Source organism: Myotis yumanensis, unplaced genomic scaffold (genome assembly GCF_028538775.1).
Source record: "Myotis yumanensis isolate MYYU_CA2020_CCGP unplaced genomic scaffold, mMyoYum1.0.hap1 SCAF_13, whole genome shotgun sequence".
NCBI classification, from domain to species: domain Eukaryota; kingdom Metazoa; phylum Chordata; class Mammalia; order Chiroptera; family Vespertilionidae; genus Myotis; species Myotis yumanensis.
The window spans coordinates 41,999,953-42,024,978 of NW_027223764.1; the positions used below are offsets into that span (position 1 = coordinate 41,999,953).

Sequence of the window (25,026 nt, forward strand, 5' to 3'; positions counted from 1 at the left end):
AGCGTTGCCCAAGGTATATAATCTGTATTGCTGAAGATAGAAGTTCCATGATTGTTTTGTGTGTTTTATTCCACGTGAGAGACCTTTGTGTACTTGAAAGCCTCTCTACCCCTGGATCTCTTCCCTGTTTTTCCTAGTTTACTCAGCTGTTCCTCAGGGAATACGATTTCCAAACAGATTGCCATCCAGCCCTGTCTTTCTTCTCTGGACGCTTTCTGGTTACGACAGCCACATGGACATAGTTCTCCAAGTGTGGAGGGACATTGATCTTTCAGTCTCTGTCTTACTTATCTGGGTTCACTAAACTAATCTTAAGCCTTTCCTCTAAGTCAGACTTTTTATTCTCAGCCGTGTTTATTCTGTCGTTTCTGCTCCTAGTTCTGTATCAGTGCTGGTTGGTACTTTGTTTTTTTAAAGTTTGCAGTCTCATTTTGTTGTTTCAGTGTCCAGCTTTTCAACTCTTTTCTGGAATTCATGATCTGATGATGTTGACTTGTAGTGAGCAACGGTTATGAGGAATGTCCTTCTGCTCCTTGGGTGGTTACCGTTGGAGTTGGCTTTATTTTGCACGCTACTTTTTTCCTTGTATGTTTGCATCGTTGCCATGCCATTTTCTTTCATCTTGGCTCATGCTTAGGTGACTCTCTCTGGACATTCTATTTGTTCTGATGCATGGTGGGTGATTTCTTGTCTGAGAGCATTTGGTTGAGGCAGAATTCAGCTAAAGCTTTGTTACACCTGTATTTCAATATATCTAGGTCTCATCTTCTGATAGTTTGTTAAAAGTTAACTATACCGGAGTTCACTCTGCCTAGTTGGAAGGGAATAATACCCGTTGGGCTTTGATTATTTCTTTAACCCATCTTGTATTTCTGCTGTCTCCACTTTAAAGAATCAGTCCAGATGTTCCCTACGCATTTTGCTCTTTCTCCCTAGCTGCCGTGTCTACCACTCTGATCTGAAGAGCAGGAGAGAAGATAAGGAAACCCCTTCCATTTGCTTCTCCGAAGATTTGGGAGTATTAATGAGAATGGTCAGGATTTTGCTGAGTTGCCTGGATAACTTCCAGGGCTTAGAAGAGGGAATATGAATTGTGTTTTGCTCTCTGCTATGAATTGGAAACTTGTTTCTTCCTTTCATTGCCAGTATTTGAAGTTATTGCATCAGATTATATCTTGTTCCTCCTTTGGTTCTTACTACACGTTGTTATTACTGTTTTTCTTTAGTCTTCCAGGTATTGGGAGGAAGTCCGTGAAGTAGTTTTAGTCTTCCAGAAGTCCAGCGCTAGGGTATTTGTACTTTGTTTTTGCGTAGGTACAACTAAGCCATGTCTCTCCTGTTACAATCTTCTTTAGTGGATGTGTCAGGGCTCAGGAGAAGGATGGAGTCTAAGATCTCCAATCTCTTCTAAAGCTTAGACTTTAGACTGAAATCTCTGGGATCATTCAAGTTCTCAGTCTCTGTCTCTATCTCTGTATATGTCTCTGTCTCTCTCTTGAGGAGCTGCTTTCAGTGAAGAAAGTTCAGAGGTGGGGAACATGAAGACAAAGCCTAAGGGCTGGGCTGTCTTTAGACTATTCCCATTTAAGGTATTACACTTCTTGTTCTTTAGCCTTCAACTTTTTTCCTTTTATTAACTTCATTTGCCTCAAAATGGATGAGAGGGGACTATATACCAAAAGAAATTAGGTTGCCAAGGAAACTGGATTATGCAAATGTCAGTAAGGTCAAACATCACTTAAAAGAAAAATTTTGAAACAGGTCATGTCCTGCTCTTGTTTTTGACACACATTTCATTTGTTAGAGTGAGAATTACTATAAATGTTAAAAGAAGTTGACTAACATAACAAGTAGTGATTGAAGCCTCTTACTTCACAACTAAATTTTCATTTCCCTTTGGGTGCAGGGGGAGGAGGGAAATCGGAGAATCTTTAAACACAGAATTTGGGGATCAGAAATAAGAATTAGAAGTAGAATTGAAGTATCCCAGCTTTAATAGTAAAAAATACACTGATATTTGCTTAACAAATATCGATGTTAATTTGATTAACTGTTGAACTAAATATAGGACATGTGAAGTGAGTAACTAGGGTTTGGAAATATTTTTGCTTATGTCATTACTCGACCTTAGTAAGAGATGGACTCCCTGGAGACTGACTTTGCTGGTGCTTTTCCGACTTGCTTCACAGCTGGTTTGACTTCTCATGTGACATTCTGAGGTTTTATGCTGGAGCACAGGACATGCTGCTGATTTGCAGAGCTGACCTCAGCTGTAAGCACTTTTGTCTTCTCCAGCATTGAAGTGCAGAGACTACACACAAGTGTGCTATGCCCACGTTGAGTGCATTACTTTGTGGATGATGGTCACATGTTTCATGAAGACTTCCTGAATCAAAAATGATTCAACTTTTCTCAGCTAACCTTCCCTATAACTCCTGACTACTGGGATTTGTTATCCAATGCTATTTGTCCTATATGTGGATATTATTTTAGGAAGTTTCAGTAATCACCCTCTCTCATTCTGTCTCATACTTAGCTACACTAAATACAAAAACGTAGGAAGTTTTACTTCTTATCAACAGATGCTACTGGATGACATTGGGTGCATCACTTTAGTCTCTCATCAGCTCAGTTTTCTCACCTGTGTAATGAAAAAGCTATATAAGATCTTATGAGTCTTTGGAAATGGTAAATTTAAGAAAATATCCACCTAGCTCAGTGCTATGGCTTTTCTTTTTCGGCTTGTTTTAAAATTATTCATTCCTAGATGTTATCAAAAGATAGCCAGGTGGGTATGATATGCCTGTGTTAGTCATGGCTTACTAAGAGTCAACCCAGGCATTAAGAAATGTTAATTGAGGGTATGTTAGGTGTCGCTATGAGGCTTGGTGCTAGGAATATTGTCATGAGCAGATTGGCCCTCACCTTTATGAGATTGTAGTCCCCTGGGGTCAATAGGAAGACTGAAATGACTGCTGAGTCTTTTTGTTGCCTGTATCAGAGTTGCTAGACCTCGCTTCAGGAAAACATTTTATTTCATTTAGAAACATTAGGATTTTTGTTTTGATTTCAGATAACAAACTAGGTAGAGGCTTCTTCTTTTTTTCAAACTTGTCAAAAACCAGAAGTTCACTTTAGAATGCCTAATTATCTGTTCTTGGTCTTCTAATGTATTGCATAGTTTACTAGAATTGTAACTTCACAGTTTCACGTTCTTAGTGGGTATTGAAAATGTAAATTAAAGTCAATCCTGATGGTTTTGAATGCTGTAAAATGCCCTATCCTATCTGCAGTTGGAGGAATTAATGTGGAAATGGATTGTGCACAGATCTGGGCAGATGTGCAAGTTGTCCAGACAGCATGGAGCTTCTGCTCATTGTTACTTAGTGTTTTTGTTCTTCTGAACCCAGTGTGGGCTTAGCAAGCAAAGCCAAGTTTCCCTTCTGGAAGACGTAACAGTGTCTGCCCTGTGGCACACAAGATCTTACCTCTTTCTGTACCAGCCACCACCAACATCAGGGCAGGCTGATAACTACCCCTAACTCCCCTCCACAGATGACATCTCTCCTTTTTCACAGGTGACCTCTGGGGGTACAGAAAGCATACTGATGGCCTGCAAAGCTTATCGGGACCTGGCCTTAGAGAAGGGGATCAGAACTCCAGAAATGTATGTATGTGGGGCTGTGTTGTTCTCCCGACCCCCTGCTGAGATTTGTCTGGAATGCTGCTGCCTGAAGCACCCTGACTGCTTTCAGCGTCTTCTCTTCCTTTGGCAATTCTAGTCCTTTTTCCTCCTGTCCTGTGTTCTTGACTCTTATCTCTTCACATTCACCAAAATTCTAAGTGGATTAACCAGTTAATTTTCAAAATTACCCCCCCCCCCACCCTGACCCCCACCTCTCCTTTATAAATGGTACATATACTACAAGCAAAAATGAGATCCTTTTTCTAAGTGACAAGACTACATCTATGAATTCTGTGATACTTATTATAAATTATTTGGAGCCTGAGGAATGCTCTCTGTTTATATTAGTACAATGAAAGTTATATTACAGGCTGCTTTGGAGTTCCCCTAAGAAAATTTCAAGCTAGCTTGGCTGGTGTAGGTCAATGGGTGAGCATTGACCCAGGAACCAGGAAGTCACCTGTTGGGTTCCTGGTCAGGGCACATGTCTGGGTTGCGGGCTGAATCCCCAGTAGGGGGCGTGCAGGAGGCAGCCAATCAATGAGTCTTTCTCATCATTGATGTTTCTATCTCTCTCTCTCTCCCTTCCTCTCTGAAATTAATAAAAATATATTTAAAGAAAAAAAATTTCAAGCTAAGGGTAGTTTTATGGAATAGAAAATTATTTAATCTTTTTGAGAATTACCCATATTACCACCCCATAGATTTTTGTTTTGTTTTGCAATATGTTTGTATTGATTTCAGACAGGAAGGGAGAGGGAGAGAGAGAGAAATATCAATGATGAGAGAGAATCACTGATTAGCTGCTTCCTGCACACCCTCTACCGTGGATCAAGCCTGCAACCCGTGCACGTGCCCCTGACCAGAATCAAACTTGGGGCCCTTTAGTCCGCAGGCCAACACTCTATCCACCGAGCCAAACTGGCTAGGGCCCACCCCATAGTTTCGCTATTTGGCTGCATTATTTTTCTGTAGACCCTCTGCTTGTACAGTGTGTTTATACATTATTTAGGTTAATGTTTTTCCCCCAAGTGTCAGTGACTAGGACTTGGTTGCGCATGATCTCATGCTGCAATTCCTACTTAGCCTAAGAGAATAAATCAGGCTACCATCTTTCTTCAAGCTAAATCTTTGGTGCTTGGTACTTAAGAGAGCTTTTTCTCCATTAAAGGGAACAGGTTAATTGTAAGAGTGGAACCATTGAGGGAAGTCTAAAAGCAAATACTTAACTATGACTCAGTTTCCTTTTTTAATACTATTTGAAATGCTACTTCCAAGTGTGCAGTGCAGATGGGGATTATAGTTTCTTATAGGATCGTGGTCTTTCAAAGGTGGAGGCGACCTTTGATCTGATGCTTGGCTGCTGCTTTAACAGCCCTGCCGAGCAAGCTTACTTTTCCTGTCTCAACCTGTACCGTGTCAGGGAGCTTGCTCTCCTCTGATGTGCCTGTCTTTGGATAGGCAACCACTTTATGTTAATTTGATCCAAATTTCCCGTTCTCTTACCTGTCAGCCCTAGTTTATATTTTGGATCCTTCGATGTGGGATTACTTCCAAGTTTTTCCTGTTGCCAAAATGATTTTCTAAATAGTAGGGAGAAGGTTCCTTAGAATATCTCTTTTTGTGCTTAAAAAATAAATATAAACACTTTAAAATTTTTGAGGAAAAGTAATCAGAAGTTTACTCCTGATGTTTTAGATTAGCTGCAACTGTGTTCTTTTGAACTTCATTTTGATCTGAACTTCCTTATTCTCTTCTTCCCTGTCTCTTAGTGTGGCCCCCCAGAGTGCCCATGCTGCGTTTGACAAGGCAGCCCATTATTTTGGGATGAAGATTATACGGGTTCCACTGAACAAAATGATGGAGGTGGATGTTCGGGTGAGTTCCTCTGAAGGGCCATTGTCTGCCCTGGGCTGTGAGAAGCAGGAAGTGTACCCAGTTGACTGTTTTTTTCCAGTGTCACATGCAGATAGGCTCAAAATGTCTTTGATTGTAGTGGCCAGAGTTGCAAAATCTTCCACTGGCAGTGCTGATTGAGTGCAGCTTCAGTCTTTGCACAGATTCATCCGTTTGTTCCTAACTTTAAAGACCCAGGTTTGCTTCAGCACCGCCACCTTCTCTTCTCTGTTTGTGAAATAAGCATGTCCTAGCTTGCTCTAAGACTCGCACTGTGGTTTGTATGTTTTTTTTTTATAATTTTTTTAAAAATCCTAACTGGGGGATATGTTTTTATTGATTTGAGGGGGGGCGGGGGAGAAAGAGAGAAAGAGAGAGAGAGAGGAAGAGAGAGAGAGAGAAAGAAAGAAAAAGAGAGAGATGTGCCCTGACTGGGAATCGAACCTTTTGGTGTACAGGATGTACAAAACCAGCCAGGGTGTCACTGTGGTTTTGATTGGCCTGAGTGAGCACCATTGCCAATATAAAGTAATGATTTTTTCCATAAGTAAACTATTCCAATTTATTAGCATTAGCGTTATCCCCCTCATCTTTATTGAGGCATTAATGTACAATTAATTGACAAATTAAAAATTGTATATATTTAAGGAGTGCCACTTAATGTTTTGATGTCAGTGTACATTGTGAAGTAGTCAACACAATCAAGCGTTTAACATTTCCATCACCTCACACAATTAACATTTTTCTTTTCTTTTTTTTTTCATGGTTGAAATACTTAAGACTGCCCTGTAGATCGCTAATTAAATTTTAAATATACAATGCAGTATTAACAAAACTTGTTTAGTAGTCACATGGCAATGCATTTTATCTCCAGAATGTATTTGTGTAATTGAAACTTGGTACCCCTTGACCAACATCTCCCCATTCCTCCATTCCCAACCCCTGGCAACCACCTTTCTACTCTCTGCTTCTATAGGTTCAGGGTTTTAGATCTAAGTGAGATCATGCAATATTTGTCTTTCTGTTCCTGGCTTATTTAAGTTAGCGTAGTGTCCTCCAGGTTCATCCATGTGGTCAAAAATGGCAGGATTTCTTTTCTTTTTAAGGCTGAATAATATTCCTTTCTTGATTAATTTTATGCCTTGCATTTGTATAGAACTTTCCAGTATTCAGAGTGCTATCGGAATTTCATTGGAGCCTGGGACAGCCCAGGGAGGTCGTAGAAGCTATTAGTATTATTGCAGTTCATAGATGAGGAAACGGACTGGGTGGAGTGAAGTAGTTTACACCAGGTTTCACTGCTAGTTGGCTTTTACCTCTTAGCCCAATATTCTTTTCCCCTCACAGTGATTTTGCTGTTTTTGTATTGTGCTCTCTTCCCCCAATGGACCCATCTAGCCTTATTTGTATTCTGCTACCATGGTGGGCAGCAGGCTTCTCCCAGGTTGGAGAGGTGAAGGAGGGGCCAGTAGTGGAACTGAAGTTCGTAGACTAGATTAATCTTGTTAGGGCAATAGGAGAGTAACTGAGATGTGGATGCTCATTTTCCTTCCCACGTGTAACTCCTAGGCAATGAGAAGAGCCATCTCCAGGAACACTGCCATGCTCGTCTGTTCTACCCCACAGTTCCCTCATGGTGTGATAGATCCTGTTCCTGAAGTGGCCAAGGTATGTGAGAAAAGGGACCACTAGGCAGTGAAACTGAGATTTTAAAATAGAATCTCATGGTACAGTATTTGGCAAATAGAAGCGATTTTGAATTTAGATTTTAGCACATGGGTGGTGAATAGCTCTCATCAGCTCTGGTAAACTCTGCAGCTCTGTTTGGAGCCTCTGAAGGTTACTGGCTTCTGCTGTGGGGGAGGAGAATAGAAGGAAGAAGCCTTTGTTTATATGGGATATTTGGAAGTAGGACTAACATTTCAATTCAGATCAGGAAATGATCTCCATTTAGGAGCATGCCTACCAAGGGTGGTATTCAATCTGCTGCTCTAGCACACCCTCCCTCCTTCCCTGCTGGGAAGCTAGCAAGCAGGACCTTTGACCCACTCCAGAGGCAGCAGGAATCAGAGTGGTGCCCATTTTCTGCATGATTTTGCAGTGAATTTGAGGCCCTGCATATTTAAATATAAAATAAACACCACATTTCAGATGAATTATTTTGAAGGCTAAATACATTTGAAAGATGAACTCTTTTTACTGGGAATGTCAAAAAGTAGCCAGCTTTTTAAAACATGGAAAATATCTTATATAATAAAAGGCTAATATGCAAATCGACCAAACAGCAGAATAACCGGTCGCTATGATGCGCACTAACCACCAGGGGGCAGATGCTCAATGGAGGAGCTGCCCCCTCATGGTCAGTGCGCTCCCACAGGGGGAGCCGGGCTCATGGCTGGCAAGCACAGCAGCAGTGGCAGGAGCCTCTCCCACCTCCACGGCAGTGCTAAGGATGTCCTACTGATGGCTTCAGTCGGACATCCCCTGAGGGCTCCCGGACTGCTAGAGGGCACAGGCTGAGGGGGACCCCCCTCCCAAGTGCACGAATTTCGTGCACTGGGCCTCTAGTAGTACATAATGGCCTTATAGTAACAGCCCACTTTTCCACCCATGTCTTGCAAAGTTTTTGTTACAGGGCTGTAAATGAAATTCTCTTATGGTCTTTGTTTTTTGGAACTAGCTGGCTGTCAAATACAAAATACCTCTTCATGTAGACGCTTGTCTGGGGGGCTTTCTCATCGTCTTTATGGAGAAAGCAGGATACCCACTGGAGCAACCATTTGATTTCCGGGTGAAAGGAGTGACCAGCATTTCAGCGGATACCCATAAGGTGAGCTACGGAAGGGACCAAATATCAGTCAGAGGAAGCAGTTGATTATTTTGACAATTATCAACAAAATAAATTGGTTAAAGCATTAGCTTTTCCCCAAATGTAAAATGAAATCTGGCTCTTTGCTTTCACCAGGGCAGCTGATTCAGGTGACAAGATATAGTGATAGAGATGACAAGCAGTAGTGGAAAGGGACCCATTATCTTTGTGTCTTATGGCTGAGAGAATTTCTATAACTGGGACATGTTAGTGTAGTGGCCCTTTTAAGAGTTAGTTCCCACCCTAGCTGGTTTGGCTCAGTGGATAGAGCATCGGCTTGCGAACTGAAGGGTCCAAGGTTCGATTCTGGTCAAGGGCACGTGCCTGGGTTGCAGACTTGGTCCAACGTACTGGAGGCAGCCAATCAATGATTCCCTCTCATCATTGATGATTCTATCTCTCTCTTCCTCTCCCTTCCTGTCTGAAATCAATAAAAATATATTTTTTTAAAAAAAGAGTTCCCTGAGCCTTGAGACGATCTGGGCGGAGGATGGAGGGAGGTTTAATTGGGCTTCCTGAGGGAGGTATGTAAATGCTGCAGCTCCCATGCTGCTGGGTTCCTGCACCTGAGTGGCAGGAGTATGCTGATGGAAGAGTCCTTTGGAAAAAGGGAAGAACTTAACGTGCTCAGGAATGTTTGGCTTGTAATGTTTGAAATGGCCATTCCTGCCCCCCCTCCCCCATGGACTGAGACAAAATCTAGATCAGTTTATTGTAAAACTGGATGAAATAGCTTCTAGATTCTGAAGCTCTTAGTAGAAAGGAAGTGTACTAGTAAGTGAACAAGGATGAGAAGGGAGTGAGGTCGTGATTGTAGTTGACTTGAGTGACTTGGATTCCTGGCTTCCAGTGGCACTTTTTCTTTGCTTTCATCCTGACATACTGCCCTGGAATAATGATTTATTTATTATTTTTTAAAATATATTTTTATTGATTTCAGAGAGGAAGGAAGAGGGGGAGAGAGAGAGAAAACATCAATGATGAGAGAGAATCATTGGTTGGCTGCCTCCTGCAAGGCCCCCACTGGGGCTCGAGCCCACAACCTGAGCATGTGCCCTTGACCGGAATCAAATCTGGGACCTTTCAGCTCGCAGGCCGATGCTCTATCCACTGAGCCAAACCGGCTAGGGCTGGAATAATGTTTTAAATAAGGAAAACCACGTGCTGGGTGGGAAAGGGGAAGTAAACTGATTAGCAGGACAAGGCACTATTCCTCCTGGGCCTTGGATTCTTCGTCCCTAAAATAGAGTTTCAACTCCATCCCTTCAGTTCTCTCTACCTGTTAACATTGTGAGTTTGAATTTTTAACGTGAGTGAGAAGCATCATAGAGAATGTGAGGGAAAATTTTCCACGATCAGCGTGCCAGGGCAGGTCTGCTGAATAGAGTTGTACAATCACCTGTCTGCTTCTCCCCTCAGTATGGCTATGCCCCCAAAGGCTCTTCCGTGGTGTTATACAGTGACAAGAAGTACAGGTACTATCAGTTCTTCGTTGATCCAGACTGGCAGGGTGGCATCTACGCTTCCCCAACCGTCGCGGGCTCACGGCCTGGTGGCATTAGTGCAGCCTGCTGGGCTGCCTTGATGCACTTCGGTGAGAGCGGCTATGTTGAAGCTACCAAACAGATCATCAAAACGTCTCGCTTCCTCAAGTCAGAGTATGTGGAAGATTGGGATTCTGCCTTGTCTCTTGCTTTGTCTGCTAGTGTGCTCAAGGCATCTGCCCGGCCAAGCACCTGAAGCCCCAGCCCATTCGTTGTCTCCTGAGAGACCAAGGGCTTAGGACAGCAGCTTAGGAGTGTGGTGTTGGCCTGGGAGGATAAGGCTCCCTTGCTCTGCTGTGACTTGGAATGTCAGATCAGCGCTTCATCTAGGCCAGCGGTTCTCAACCTGTGAGTCGAGACCCCTTTGGTGGTTGAACGACCCTTTCACAGGGGTCGCCTAAGACCATCCTGCATATCAGATATTTACATTACGATTCATAACAGTAACAACATTACAGTTATGAAGTAGCAACGAAAATAATTTTATGGTTGTGGGTCACAACATGAGGAACTGTATTTAAAGGGCCAGAAGGTTGAGAACCACTGATCTAGGCCATCTTGTTTCCAAGCATGTCTTAACCACTGGCAGCTCTTACCAAGTACTGAGGGACAGTTTAATGACAGACAAGACTGGTTCTGAAACTTGAGGATGCATCCTAGTCACCTGGAGGGCTTATTAAAGTGCAGATTCCTGGGCCCTGCTCCTAGAGTTCTAACTCATTAGATCTGGAATGGCCTGAGCATTTGCATTTCTAGGAAGTTCCCAGTGGATGCTGATGCTGCTGGTCTAGGAATCCCACTTGGAGAATCACTGGAATAAGAAAAGAATTGGAGAAGGAATAGGGAAGGGGGCGGCGATGGAATCTTGGGTTAAGCTAAGGCTAGAACTAAGCTGTGTGCTCTGCTGAGCATATCTGTTCACATACTGCCTGTCTCTCTGTGTCACCAGGGTTGGGGAGGTTTTTTTCAGAATCTTGAGGGTGAATAAAAGTGGCCAGTGGACATGTTTCATTTGAAAAAAGGCCCACATATGATTCTGATAATCCCTATCTGTTGAGAACTGTACTAATTCTTGCTTTAGGGACTACATATGTTTTTAAAATTGAGGGATGGAGAAATTGTTTTTTCAGTATTTTAAAAAAGTGTCTCTTTTATTCCTCAGATGTCCCTGGGGGTGATATAATTTGGGAGTTGGGCAGACAGGTTAGGAGCCAGTGATTCTGATTCATTGGGTCTAGATATGGTTTGGGCCTTTGACTATTTGTAATGCTTAGGAATTACTGATCTCAGTCTAGATACCTTATTTTACAAGATGAGAAAACTAAAGCCCAAAAGGTTAGGCTGTAAGGGAAACATTGAGTGATGAAAGAGATGATGACCAGCGGACTGTATGTGGCTGAATTTTCTTTCTGTCCTTTTTCTTGTTTGCTTTAAGACTGGAAAATATCAAAGGCATCTTTGTTTTTGGGGATCCTCAGTTGTCGGTCATTGCTCTGGGCTCCCATGATTTTGACATCTACCGACTGTTTAATCTGATGACTGCTAAGGGGTGGAACTTGAACCAGCTGCAGTTCCCGTCCAGGTAAACTTGAAGAAGCCCCTTTTTCTTCCTTTGCTTTGTGACTTTTGAAGAACTTGGGTAGCAAGGTGATCTGAAAATATAGAGATGGGCTGCTAGGGCCCAGCACTAGTGGCAACAGTAGGATCTAGGATTTCTGTCCAGACACCTGGAGTATCTCAGTATCAAAACAGGACCATTATCTTTAAACTCTGGCAAAGTTAGGTGGCAGCCTCTTGAGATCAGGGGTCTGTCATAAGATTCCCACTCCCACTCTCTCTGTACTCTCAGATCGTCTTGTACACGGTCTTCATGTTGCTCTTATAAACCGACTTGTACCTGAGTAATACTTAGCTCACAACCTCCCAGAGAGCTCCTGACCCTTCAGGCCTGCTGCTTTCCTAGCCTCACCGTCCACGCTGCCTTACGTCAGCACTCCACCCCAGCAGAATAGGGCTCTTCGGTGTCCCCCATGTACCCTGATCCGTTCACGTTCGCACCATTGCCAGCCCCATTTGGACTCTGCCTTTTCCTCTTCACAATCCCTCTGCACCACAGATGCCCTCCAGGGGCGTTAGAGCTGCTTCTCTGCCCTGACATCCTTCAAGACCCAGCCGATGGCCCTGTCCCCAGGAGGGCTTATCACCTAAGATAAAGGCCACATGGCTGAAGGACTAGTGGTGGACAGTTCTTGAGGGGAGGGGTGGGGCAGTGCAGCTGCTGTATCCATTCTGTCAGGAAGGTTCTTGATGAGGCCGAGACGCCCTCCTGCCAGCCCGTGCTTGACAAGCCATGGACTTGGGAGCCCTGATTCCCAGCCCTGGGGACAGTGTGGACGACTACACTTGTCACAAGTAACGTGAAGGAGCAACCAATAAATGCCTGTATTGGGGGCTGCTTTATTTTACAACTTAAAAATTTTTTTTTCTAAGGTGCATCTCTCTGTCTCTCTTCTCTCATAGTATTCATTTCTGCGTCACGTTAGTACACACCCGGAAGCGAGTAGCCGTACAGTTCCTAAAGGACGTCCGAGAATCTGTCACTCAAATCATGAAGAACCCTAAAGGAAAGGCCACAGGAATGGTAGGAGCACTTGGGGTTTTACCTTCTCTGTTGAAGTTTGGGTGTTACGGGCAGGGGGTTGAAAGAACCAGGTGACCTCGAGTCTGTTCCTGCCTCTGCCTTTTATCCACAAACCTGTTTCCTTATTTCATTGTAGCGGATGATTTCTGCCTTGTCCATTCCCAGGGCTTTTTAATTTCGAATGAGACAGACTGAGTATAAAGCACCCTGTAAATTTGTAAGTGCTGTATGCAAAGGCAGGTGGTGGTAATGTCCATTTGAAAAGAAAAATTTGACACAGGAGAGGCAATAAACCGATTGTCTCTTGAATTTTCTTCATAAAATCCCACAGGATAGTTCCTTTGGGCAGAAAGGCAGATGACTGGCAAGTACCTGGGAAAACTTAGCGAGCCGGCTATCCCTCTGATGGAATGGAGCCTGGGGAGGGGATGGAGTTGGGGAGAGGAGGACACATGCAAGGCAAGGATTCGGGGGAGGAGCACAGCCGTTCTGGACCCCTCATCATTAACAATTCTGTGACTGGATTTGCAGGGTGCGATCTATGGCATGGCCCAGACCACTGTCGACAGGAACCAGGTAGCAGAATTGTCCTCGATCTTCCTGGACAGCCTTTTCAGCACAGACACTGTACCTCAGGACAGCCAGATGAATGGCTCTCCAAAGCCCCACTGAGCCCGAGGGCTTCTGGCCTTCAGAAGGTTCTGGGGTGTGGAACAGGCCCCACGGAGATTCAACATCTGGTCTTGCTCCATAGAGCACAAGGAGACAGACACAAGACAGCTTGATCCTCAGGATTCGAGTTCCTCCTTTCATCATCCTTTTGTGGTTTTTAACGTGAAGGCCCCAAAGGATTCCATGACGTAATTATTTTGCCCTTGTTCTAAATATCACCCTAGGAATTGTTTTAACCATTTCCTTCTCTAATCTTTCTAGCTTTTACCTTCACTTAATCATGGGGTGGCAGCTCTGACCTGTCCTGATTCCTTAGGGAAGCTGGGGCACAGTCTGCGGTAGAAAACGGTTTTCTGTGTCATCTCAAGCAGATTGTTTTAGTCAAATAGGAAGCATTCGTGTGACAGAAGTTTTCCCGGGTGGGTGTTCGGTAACTCTAAGCAGGAGGCTCTTTCAGCCCTGCTCTTCGAGTGGGTTACTTGTCTTAGAGTTACTTTCACTGCAGCTTTTCTTTTCCCAAGACACGGGCTGACCAGGCCATTGTTACTGTGCAGGATTGGAGTGGTCAGTCTGCCAAGGTGGCGTGTCGAGTGGTACATGGTCCTCTTCTAGTGTGTAGTCCCCTTTGATATTTGGTTTCCACCATCTTTGGAGATTTGTATTTGAAATTGTGCCCCCACTGGTTTATTCTGGAACTAGGAAGGGACTGTAATTCCCAGAGAATCTAGGACCTCCTGGCCTATGGCTGCCTCTCTGAGTATCAGGGTAGGATGAGCACGCAAATTCAAATATGTCACCAAAGTTCATTGTAGTCCTCCCCTCCCCACTGCGTTAAGCCATCATGTATGAGAATATGTTTGCTCACAGCACCTTCACAAGTTGCCTTGATTTACCCTAGTTGGTACGAGGGCATGAGCGAGTCCCCAAGGCAAGGAAAAATGTTTCGTTCCATTGGTGTGTTCTTCCAGCCTCCTTCCTCTCTATTCAGCTCCCAAAGGTACTATGGCAGTTCAGCCTCAGGTACTGGACACTTCTCAGCCCTGGCTAGGATGAGAGAACATTTTGGAATAGGGAAACAGGGTGGTGTCGGTTGTAGCCTAGGGCTTGTGATTTTTTAAGACTAGTTGCTCAGGATGGTGCAGGGACAGGGCCAAACTTTGCCCACTTTCTACCTTTTCTGCCCTGCATGGGGCCTGCCTGGATCTCACCTGAGCCACTGTCCTACCCTAGTGACGACATACTGTATGTGTGCCTTTTCCTCAGCGGGGAGCAGTGGTGGCTATTCCTGACCCAGCCCGGGGGGTGGGGATCAGTCTTGGAGGTTGGGGATCAGTCTTGGAGGTTTTGTTTGGGTTGGGAGAAACTCCTCTGTCCGTTCCCCTTCTCAGGGACTCCTGAAGATTCAGCCACTTCAGGCTGGTATCCTGTCGCCCCCCTCGCTGGGTATGCTGGCCAGGAGCCAACATGACCATTTCCCCCAGCTCCTCACCACTTTTGTCTAAAATGTTCTTCTGCACTGTACTTTCTACACAAAACTGTGACTGGCCATGTCGCTGCAGGGTGTGTGTGTGTGTGTGTGTGTGAGGCATTCTGTGCATTGTGGGTTCCAAGAGTGGTTGGTGTGTGTGTGTGTGTGTGTGTGTGTGTGTGTGTGTTACAGGGAGAGGCTGAGGTCCTTTGGACATGGAAGTTATGTTCCCTCCAGTTGCTGAACTGGTGGGCATCTCCTGAGAGAGGAGGAGTGGTCGGAGCTGTGGGTGAATTGTCTTTTGTGTCTCCAGTGCATTCATTATGTTGGAGGAAGTCCAGGGACCCAGCCCCACCCAGCAGGCACCACTGTGGTTTGTCGGCTGCTAAAATGGAGAAGCATGCACCCTACAGAGTGTTCTCTTCCTCCACTGTCCCCCCAGGACCGCCCCCTGTGCTGTGATAACATTGCTGCAGGGGTTGGGCTGGGGTGAAGGTCGTGGGACTATTTTTCAAAGGGACCTACTGTAGCCACTTTAATTTATGTTTACGAGCCTTAGTTTGAGTTAACATTTGTGGGCTTTCCATTCTGTGTGTATCTGCTTGTAGTAGCACCCCGTCTGGCAGAGGTGGGCAGAATGTCTTAACAATATCATGTTAGCAAATGTCCACTGGCCTCTGCAAAAACTGTACTGTCTTGTTTTTGCATTAGAAGTCAGTAGACATGTGACTATACTGCCATGTCACTTCATATTGCCAGTTTTATACTTGGAAAATGGTACTTGCCTCCTTTAAATCTTTTGTCTTTAACCTCCTCGTTCCCTCAATGTTCTCTTCCTAATTGCAGCAATAATCTCTTAAAAAGCAATTAAATAATTAAATGTTCCAAATCTTGATTGTTGTGGATGGTTGCATTCATTTATTAGGTGTCCGCACATCATCCCAGATGGAATGCTGGCAGCTCTTGAACCCGTGGCTGGTGAGAGATCGCCCCCTTGTGGTGAAGTGGTTGTCTGTGACACTGATATTAGGACAAACAGACATGAGTGGGTGAACAGCACGCTGCCTGCCCAGTTCCCAGCACTTTCATGGCTCCACCGGGAGTGATGGCCACACCTGCTTTAAGGAGGTCTGGAACTCAGGTCTTTAGTTCCCCAGGGTTAGTGTCCTGCTTTATGCCGTCATCTTTGTCATCCACTTCTGCGTATACCTTAATGATAGATTGAAGCATCTGGGCTACTGTCCAGCCAGCTGGGCAGTGAGCTCCATCTAACCAATGGACATGGACTTCACACCTTGCATTTGGTTTGGGAACTGATGCAACCCCTCCAATTACCTCTGCACCCACAACTGCTGAGTGTCTGGTCCCGTTATGACTAAGAAGCGAGAAGTCGTTTTGAAGGGCTATTCAGGTTCCAAACTCATTCAGGTAGCCACGCTTTTCATCTGGCTTTCAGCCCATTCAGACTTTGCCAGAATCCAGTCGAGCAGTGTGGTCTTTGCTGTAATTTTACGCCAGATGACTCAGTTCCCTGAGCACCTGCTTGCTTTGGGGTAAACCCTAGAGAAAGAGGGGCCAGCATATGCTTTGATAGGAGATGTGGCCCATCTAAGAAATGGTGTCGGGTGCGTACACCTGCTCCTTGCAGCTGTGGGCCTCTCTGCCTTCTGTGTGGTTCTTGGTAGCAATGAGCCACTTATAGCTCAACCCAGTAGTGACAAAAGTAATGGCGGAGGCCTAAATCGATAGCCTGGGTGGCAAAAGTCAGATGTTTGAGGGCCTTTTCTTGATTTGGAGTTTTAATTGCTTTTTTTTTTAAAATATATTTTATTATTTTTTTACAGAGAGGAAGGGAGAGAGATAGAGAGTTAGAAACATCGATGAGAGAGAAACATCGATCAGCTGCCTCCTGCACATCTCCCACTGGGGATGTGCCCGCAACCCAGGTACATGCCCTTGACCGGAATCGAACCCAGGACCCCTCAGTCCGCAGGCCGACGCTCTATCCACTGAGCCAAACCAGTTTCGGCTGCTTTAGTTTTTCTTGTGCTTTCTTTATTATCACTTCTCTTTAACTCCATTCCCTTTAATTTCAATTGCTTGAATAATTTTAGAATAAACATTTCTAGAAAAAGTGTTGTGTCATTGTCCCACATAAAAGTGCTTCATACAACTGTAGTGTCCTCTGATTTGGTGTTTTCAACCCTTGATTCACGCCGTAAGCAGAGGCAAGAAGCTGGCATGACACAGTGTGATGTGGCTGCGGTCCCCTAACCCACAGTCGTCAGGTCAGAGTGCACTTAGAAAAATTTACGTCAGAAGAGCAGATGGGGGGCCACTGTCTGTACCTTGTTGGTTTTGACACCAGGCTTTGCTGAGAACTTGTTAACATAGGCAATGATAATCCTTATTAGCATAGGCTGGGAAGGGGGGCCTGCTTGTCCCTCTTGCCAACAATATGCTTATTTTTCGACCACCAGCCTCTGCCTCTTCTGGCCTTGTTGCAGGGCCAACTCCTCCAGGGTGACTGGGTTGTGACATTGCTAGATGCCTGCTCCAAGTGACCCTGTTATCTGTAAGTCAGCTTAGTACCCAGGCAGCCTCAGGTTAGATCAGTGATTCCCAAAGTGGGCGCTACCGCCCCCTGGTGGGCGCTGCAGCGATCCAGGGGGGCGGTGATGGCCACAGGTGCATTTGTTTTAACTTTTTTTGTATTACCTTTCTATTCTGAGTTCAATAAATAGTTTCATAATTTCAAACTTCAATGTTTCTAATTTACACCTTTCTTTACTATATTTTACGAAAAAGGTAGAAACATTAATACATATATCTTTGTTTAATTGCTATTAAAATTTAAAAAAAATTAATTTCCAGGGGGCGCTGAGTAATATTTTTTCTGGAAAGGGGGCGGTAGGCCAAATAAGTTTGGGAACCACTGGGTTAGATGTCATAGGTGAGAACTCTTGCATAATGGCAAACATGAAATGACAGCCGTGTGGCATGCACGCCCCGTGGACGACACTGCTCAGCGCCCCCTTCTGTCCGGCATGTCAGTGAGTGTTTTGCCCTAGCGTTGCTTACTGGGTTGGAGGACCAATCCGAGAATCAGCTTCTTAACTCTCAGGTGGCAAATAGCTTGCCATCTTCTAAGTCGTGGCTTTTGTCGTTGCCCTTAGAGTAAAAAGCAGACAAGCCTTGAGACTGTGGCTGAGTTTCTAGGAAAGTGTGAAAGCCGTCAGGATTAGAAATCTCACCTGAGGTTGTAGGCAAAGAAGACAGCGTGGCCCAGGCTGCCTTTTTAGGCGTAGGCCTCAGCATGCGTGTTTACAGTGTCCTGCTCACCTTCACCTTCGTTCACGGTGCCACCTCTGCCTCAGGAATCGGATTCAGGTCTGAGGCACAACTCGAAGCTCCAGAGTCACCTTGTTAATCCCGTCCTGTTCTCCGCTCAGTTCCTATCCCTGCACCAGTGTTGCCTTCATTCATCCTGCGCAGTAGCAGTTACCCGTGTCCCTGTTTGCTTCCCCTGGAGGATACTGAACTCCTTGAAGGCAGGGTGATACCCAGAAGTACTTTAAATGCCTGTTGACTCCAATTTGGATTGACCTGTGGAAGAGAAGGTTCTAGCCTGCGGCCAACTTGTTTAAGTTTTATTTGAGGCATAAAAGCATGCGTTTCTATCACATAGGAGGGGGTTGGCATTAAGGTTCTGGTTTCTAAGATTCTGTCTGTCTTAGACACAGCTCCTACCACAGCTTCTTGGGAAATGAATTAGAAAGGGAGCAAGATATGGCCTGGAAAGAAAATCATTTCTGTTGCTGGGAAGCTGTAAGGAATGGGAAGATCTTATTCAAACGAGGGCACTTTCTATAGGGCCCCAAGATGAAGAGCACAGTGTGGGGGGAAACGGTCCAAGTTCCTGGTGTTGGCAGTGACGCTGAGGACTCGCCCCTAAATGGAGGCAGCAAGGTGGACATAGCAATTTTGACTACAGCAGCATTTGGGGGGCTCCCCTATTCTCTCTGGATTTCCAGATCAGTCACCCCTTTCCCTGAAGAATTCAACGAGGCAAGGCAGGGTCTAGGTCATGGACACGGCTACTTGTTCGATGAAGCTGGCCAGGTTTATATCCCGTTCCGACAGGCCTGCGCATTCATGGGTGCTCAGGGTGATGTGGACCTGAAACAGAGCCAGAGATTGGGACCAGCTGATTCCACGGACTTCACCGAAGAGCAGGAGAGTCACTAGCTGTTGGCTCAGCCACACCGAGCCCCAGAATACAGGCATACCCCGTTTCACTGCGCTTCCCTGGGGCTGCGTTTCTACAAGTTGAGTTTGTCCCTCCAGCAAAGAGGCCACCACTCGCTAAAGCAGTGGTTCTCAACCTGTGGGTCGCAACCCCTTTGGGGGGGTTGAATGACCCTTTCACATGGGTCGCCTAAGACCATCCTGCATATCAGATATTTACATTGAGACTCATAACAGTAGCAAAATTACAGTTATGAAGTAGCAACAAAAACAATTTTATGGTTGGGGGTCACCACAACATGAAGAACTGTATTAAAGGGTCGCAGCATTAGGAAGGTTGAGAACCACTGCGCTAAAGGCTCAGGTGATAGCACTTGTTAACAATAAAGTATTTTTAAATTAAGGTATGGACATTGGTTTTAGACATAATGCCACTGCACACTTAATAGAGGACAACAGAGTGTAAACATAACTCTTACATGCACTGAAACAAATCTGTGTGACTTGCTTTGTGGTGGTGTTCTGGACCGGAACCCACATCTCTGAGGTCTGCCTGTGGCAGCCAGTCACTACGGGGTTTCCCCTGGGGGCTGCTGTCCCAACAGCACTGGTTTCTGTAACAGCAGTGTAGGACTGTCTTCTATTCCACCTCCAAAAAAAATGGCAACTTCAGCTTTAGGTTAAAAATGAAATCTCCAAACATTGAGAGTTACCTAAAAACTAAAGATGAGCCCTGCCCAGTATGGCTCAGTTGGTTGGAGCAGCATCACCAAAAGGTTACGGGTTTGATTCCTGGTCAGGGCACATACCTAGGTTTCAGGTTCACTCCCCTGTCGGGTGCATACAGGAAGGCAACTGACGTATGTTTATCTCCCACACAGATGTTTCTCTCTCCCATCCCTTCTCTGTAAAATCAATGAGCATGTCCTCGGGTGAGGATTAAAGACAAAACAAAAAAAACTGAAGGACTCTAATTCCTACTAAACGCTATCCATGTCTTTTAGCCTTAATGTTTTCAGAATCCAGGATAGCGCTTGGCCCATGGCAGGCATTTAATGACTGTTTCAGTCCATTCAGCGGAATATCTGATCTGTTTGCTGTGCATGGCTATTCTTAGTTCAATTTTATTACTTCAATTATTAGTTCAATTTTATTACTTCATTCCTTCAGAAAGATTTAGGCCACGTAGAGCTATAAACAATGGCTCTGTCGGACTCCCACAGCCTTTCCTTCCTTGGGTTTTATCTTCTTGGTGTCTACTTGAACAGTGTTTTAACGTGCATTTTAAACATTTGTAGAGATGAATGGAGCAGGAGGAATGGACAGCCTGGGTGAGGAGGGCCCATAGGGAAGTCCAAGGGAGGTGGAGTTCTCAGAACTTGAACTCGCCAAGCACAACAGGCACACATCACTCACCTTGTTGTACACGTTAAACCATTCAGGATGGTGGTCCAGCTTCTCAGCCTGCAGGGCCACCCTTGTCATGAAGCCAAAAGCCTGTTAGAGGAGTGAGACCCAGGTTAGTGTTTTGCAAGAGAGGCTGCTGGGCACCCTTCCGTGGCCATTGTAAGGCCTCGATGCAGGAGGGCTGACAGGCTTCCTAGGAAAAGACCTCCTCGCTTTCACCATCCCCAGCATCTTGCCACTGGTTCTGAGGCTGGAGCTCGAGGGGGTCTCCTGCAGTAGGAAGGAAGACCACCAACAAGGTGGAAACACCACAGAGGTGGTGAGTCTTAGCCAATCTTTTGTCTAAATATCTTCAGATGTAAGTTCAAGGTATGGAGGGTCCAAAGCCACATCTGCCCTTTTCCATCCCCAAAGGTGACACTGTCTGAGTAACCTGCATTAGTGTAGTGTCTGAGCGTCTAGGACAGCGGTTCTCAACCTGTGGGTCGAGACCCCTTTGGTGGTCGAACGACCCTTTCACAGGGGTCGCCTAAGACCATCCTGCATATCAGGTATTTACATTACAATTCACAACAGTAGCAATATTACAGTTATGAAGTAGCAATGAGAATAACTTTATGGTTGGGTCACAACATGAGGAACTGTATTTAAAGGGCCAGAAGGTTGAGAACCACTGGTCTAAGACTTCAGGAAGAGAACAAGTGTGACCCCATGAGCCCCAGACTCAAAACTGTCCCCCCCGGGCCATACCCGGTTGAAGTCTTTGAAATGGAACTGCTTGAAGATGGCATCTCGGCCTTCCAGCTCGTTCCACCCCACGGCCCTCAGGTTTGGCAGCAGCTGGTCCCTCTCCTCAGCACTGAGCCTGTGTGCTTTGCCAGCCTAGGAGAGGAAAAAGCCAGAGGCCCAAGGGCATGACTTTGTACAGGACAAAGGAGAGGGCCCAGACCTTGGAGGGAACTGAGCCAGCTTCCACTGGCAGCTCTGGACCCCGGTGACAGTCAAAGGGCAGCTGGTCTAAAGCAATAGACATGGAGTGGGGAGGGTGGCACCCTGCCCTGGAGGTGGGGCCCTGGTGCAGGCACTGATAGGTTCTTAGATTTACATTCCACGCAAAAGGACAGAAAACCCTGTCCTGGCCAGCACACCCAAGTGTTGTGGGTTCAATTCCCGGTCAAGGGCATGTCCTGGGTTGCAGGTTTGATCCCAGGTCCTGGTTGAGGTACGTGCAGGCAACCAGTCAATATGTCTCTATCACATCAATGTTTCTCCCTCTCTCTCCGTCCCCCTCCACTCTCTAAAAATCAATGGAAAAATATCCTTGAATGAGGATTACAAAAAAAAAAAAGGACAAAATCCTAAAGTATGATGTCAATTACATCTAAGTAAGAAATGTTCCCCATCCCCCCCAAAAGTAAGTCTCTTACACTAATGAGGGAGTAAGAGCAAAACCTAGCCTAGACGTGTGTGTATTACGACATAACCTTACAGAAAATGAGCACCCAACCGTCCAACCTTCCTTTTCCAATTACGGACCTGGCTCCATGCCCCTACGGGTACCCACTGCCAGGTGCACTGAAGAGGAGACTGAGGCCTAGAAGGGGAAGACCACGGCACTTCCCCGAGTCGGTGAGAGCCTAGGCATCGTTCTCAAGTGGGTCGGTGCCTCTGTCCCTGGGGCCGGCAAAGGGCCCAGCACTAAAGACATTCCAGGCGGCTCTGAGCCACAGTGCAGTAGAAGAGCACTGACCACCACCCAGTGCGTCCTCCATGGCGCTCCCAGGCCGCCTCTGGTTCCCAGCGGCCAGGCCACAGGTTCTCAGACTTCCTTCCCCGACCTTCTTTTCTGTCAGGCTGGGAAGCCTGAGCCACAGAGCTCGGTTAAAAGTCGAAGTAACGGCCAAAGGCAATCGGCAAACCTAGTGCCCCATCTGTATATTGTGCAAAGTGCCCTCTGGGCAGCCCGGACTGGCACAATTCAGGCCATGAGCGGAACCTTCCGAGAACTGAAGGAAGCAAGTCAGTTCTATCCTGTGGAGGATCCAGGTCTAGGAGCTTAGGGGGGTCCCAGAATGAGGCTCCTGAAATAGATCCCCCAAGTACCGCAACCATGCAGCGCTAAGTAAAAAACGCACCACGGTCTGGGGAGACGATGTGAGGGAGGGTAAAGCAGCGTTCACGAGGCAGCCGCAGGCCACATGGGTGGAGTGAGCGTGCAGGGGTGGTTCCAGCCCAGTTCCTCTCTCCAGCCAGGTGGCCCGTGGCACTCATCTCCCTGGGCTTCACGGGTAAAGGGGACAAGCACGTCCACGTCACATCAGCAAGAGCCAACGGGACACTTCAGTAAACACCGTTGTTATTAAAACAACAGTTCTCAACCTGCGGATCGAGACCCCTTTGGCGGTCGAACGACCCTTTCACAGGGGTCGCCTAAGACCATCCTGCATATCAGATATTTACATTACGATTCATAACAGTAGCAACATTGCAGTGATGAAGTAGCAACGAAAATAATTTTAGGGTTGGGTCACAACATGAGGAACTGCATTTAAAGGGCCAGAAGGTTGAGAACCACTGTTAATTAAAGGAATGTCATCTGCATTTTTAAAAGGAAACTTCATGGGAGAAGTAGGCTCATGATGGGCCTTGGGTGTGGGCAGAATTGGAAAAGCACTCCGGCAAAGTCCATCTTTTTCTCCCTCCTGAAACCACGTGCTCTCTCTGGATGCTCTGACGTGGTCTGTCTCCCCTCTGGGCCGCAGAGCCAGAGAAGGCAGCAGAGATCTGCATCACAGAGCTCCGTTCCAGAGCTGGCCTTTCTCAGTGGCTGAGAAGCCTGCTCCACGTTTCCAGGCAACCAGATGACCAGATGTCACCCAGGGCATCAGAGCTCACTGTTCGGTTCTTTGGCTCTGAAAGGAGTGGTGGGTACTAGTGAATCCCAGGAGGGCCCCCTTTCTCTTTAGAGTCCTCTGGAACCCCCAGGACTCACAGCCCGAGGCTGAGCTGACAAGCCCCTCTAATCTGGGGTCAGAGGGGGGAAGGGGAGGTGTTTACTTAGTAAATCCCAAATCAGGCCGGCCTGGCCAGGCCTCTGGGGGAGTGTGCCCAGGGGTTACTGATTACCCATCCCTGCTCCTGGGGGCCTCGGTGTGGCTCACTCACCAGCTCCCCACCAAGCCATAGCCTTCACAGTGCCTCCCAGGTGTCACGGGGTCTGGGCTGCTCCTAATGCTTTGGGGCCAGAAATGGGCTGTTTATACAGCTTCCCGGGTCTAGAGGCTCCTCTCCAGCTGAGGTGGGGAGCCGGGGAGGCGGTGCTAAAGCACACCCGAGACCCTCCTGGGGGGGCAAGCTTAGCCCGGAGGACAGATGATCCTGAGCCATGGTGTTTGCACTGCGGGGCAGGCCTCAAACTAGGCACCAGGGTCTGGCTCCGAGGCCAGGGGCAGCACAGGGCGCCCAGCGTGCTTCGCCAGCCCCCGTGTCCAGAAGTGCAAGCCAGAAGGGCAGTAAACAGGGCGCAGAGGAACTCGCGAATCCAATCTCCCTCTCCACACTCCCACATCCAGCCACTGCCCCATCCCCACCTCCAATACCACCCACCCAGGCCCTGGACCAACCGCCCCACCTGTACCCAGGGAGGTCGCTAAGCCCCGCCCGAACTATTGTGGTGCCGAGGGGGCACAGGCCTGGGAGCCCCGGGCCAGCCTGCCTGTTACCTGGACCTACCACCGCCCTCTCGTGGCCTCAGCCTCCCCAGGGGCACCAACACGGGTGGGAACGCGACAGACCTCCCCCCCCCGCCCCACACTCTCCGAACCAGGCGCGTGCTAACCTGCGAGGGGCTCAGAGGAACCCTCCCCACCTTTCCCACCCACCCTCCCCCGCACAGCCAGCGCAGTCGGCTGCGGGGGGGGGGGGGGGGGGGGGACCCTAAGGCCCCCTTCCTCTTTTCGGACCCTAACGCACGCCCGTTCCTAACGGGGCTGCCCCCATCGCGGCGGCGCGCGACTCCCCCCTCACCATGTCGGGACGCAGCGTGGGCGCGGGCGAGCAGCAGGTGGCGGCGGAGAGGGCGAGCGCGGCACGGGGTGCACCGGCGGCCGTCGGGCGGGCGGGGCCGGGCTGGGGCCGCCCCGGGGCGGGGAGTGCAGACGGGGCGGGGCCGCCACCCGTAATCATTAACTCCGTCCGGCTGCAACCGCTTCCAGCATTTTCCTGGGTGCACCTGTGCTGTGGATTGGAGCTCAGGGGTTACGTAAGTGGTCTCCAAGGCAGGCTGACGCGTTCGAATCCTGCGCTGCCCCTCAGCCAGCTGTGCCCCTTACCCTGGGCGGGAGATTGCCTTTTTAAACTCTCCTTATTTAGGTTTTGATCTACAATAAATTGCACACATTTAAAGTGCAAAATTTGATGCGTTTTGACGTATGTTCGCTTCCATGCAACCATCATCACGATCAAGATCATGAACATATCCATCATCCCTAAAAGTATCCTTCCTCTTCCTTCTTCAGGCAACCATTGATCTGCTTCCCCTCCCTGTGGTGCCTTCATTTTTCTTGGGTCAGTACCTAGGAGTGAATGGCTAGGCCA

The 25,026-nt window shown here is 47.0% G+C and overlaps 2 protein-coding genes across 4 annotated transcripts in view; one reads left to right on the forward strand and one right to left on the reverse strand.

Moving 5' to 3' along the window:
• The window catches only part of SGPL1 (sphingosine-1-phosphate lyase 1), a 57,406-nt gene extending 41,738 nt beyond the window's left edge, over nucleotides 1-15,668 (forward strand). For all 3 annotated transcript variants that reach the window (XM_070432917.1, XM_070432916.1, XM_070432915.1), the window contains 8 exons: nucleotides 3,579-3,667; nucleotides 5,458-5,563; nucleotides 7,151-7,249; nucleotides 8,262-8,411; nucleotides 9,870-10,108; nucleotides 11,430-11,576; nucleotides 12,515-12,635; nucleotides 13,167-15,668. In XM_070432917.1, coding sequence (XP_070289018.1) covers nucleotides 3,579-3,667; nucleotides 5,458-5,563; nucleotides 7,151-7,249; nucleotides 8,262-8,411; nucleotides 9,870-10,108; nucleotides 11,430-11,576; nucleotides 12,515-12,635; nucleotides 13,167-13,307 — 1,092 coding nt within the window. In that variant the 3' untranslated portion in view covers nucleotides 13,308-15,668. The remainder of the gene's footprint in view (nucleotides 1-3,578; nucleotides 3,668-5,457; nucleotides 5,564-7,150; nucleotides 7,250-8,261; nucleotides 8,412-9,869; nucleotides 10,109-11,429; nucleotides 11,577-12,514; nucleotides 12,636-13,166) is intronic.
• A 12-nt stretch (nucleotides 15,669-15,680) lies between these two features.
• Nucleotides 15,681-24,547, reverse strand: PCBD1 (pterin-4 alpha-carbinolamine dehydratase 1). The gene is made up of 4 exons (XM_070432918.1): nucleotides 24,457-24,547; nucleotides 21,181-21,312; nucleotides 20,440-20,520; nucleotides 15,681-18,954 (listed from the first exon to the last, which is right to left on the reverse strand). Exons 1-4 carry the CDS (start codon nucleotides 24,457-24,459, stop codon nucleotides 18,856-18,858), a joined length of 315 nt encoding a protein of 104 aa, XP_070289019.1. The 5' UTR covers nucleotides 24,460-24,547; the 3' UTR covers nucleotides 15,681-18,855.
• Between the last annotated feature and the right edge of the window lie 479 nt (nucleotides 24,548-25,026).

What these genes read in the sequence shown, in the direction of transcription:
- PCBD1 (XM_070432918.1), bottom strand. An exon ending in ATTTCAAAGACTTCAACCGG is followed by an intron (nt 20,521 to 21,180) that starts GTATGGCCCGGG and finishes CTCCTCTAACAG; the next exon opens with GCTTTTGGCTTCATGACAAG. An exon ending in GGTTTAACGTGTACAACAAG is followed by an intron (nt 18,955 to 20,439) that starts GTGAGTGATGTG and finishes GCTCTGTTTCAG; the next exon opens with GTCCACATCACCCTGAGCAC.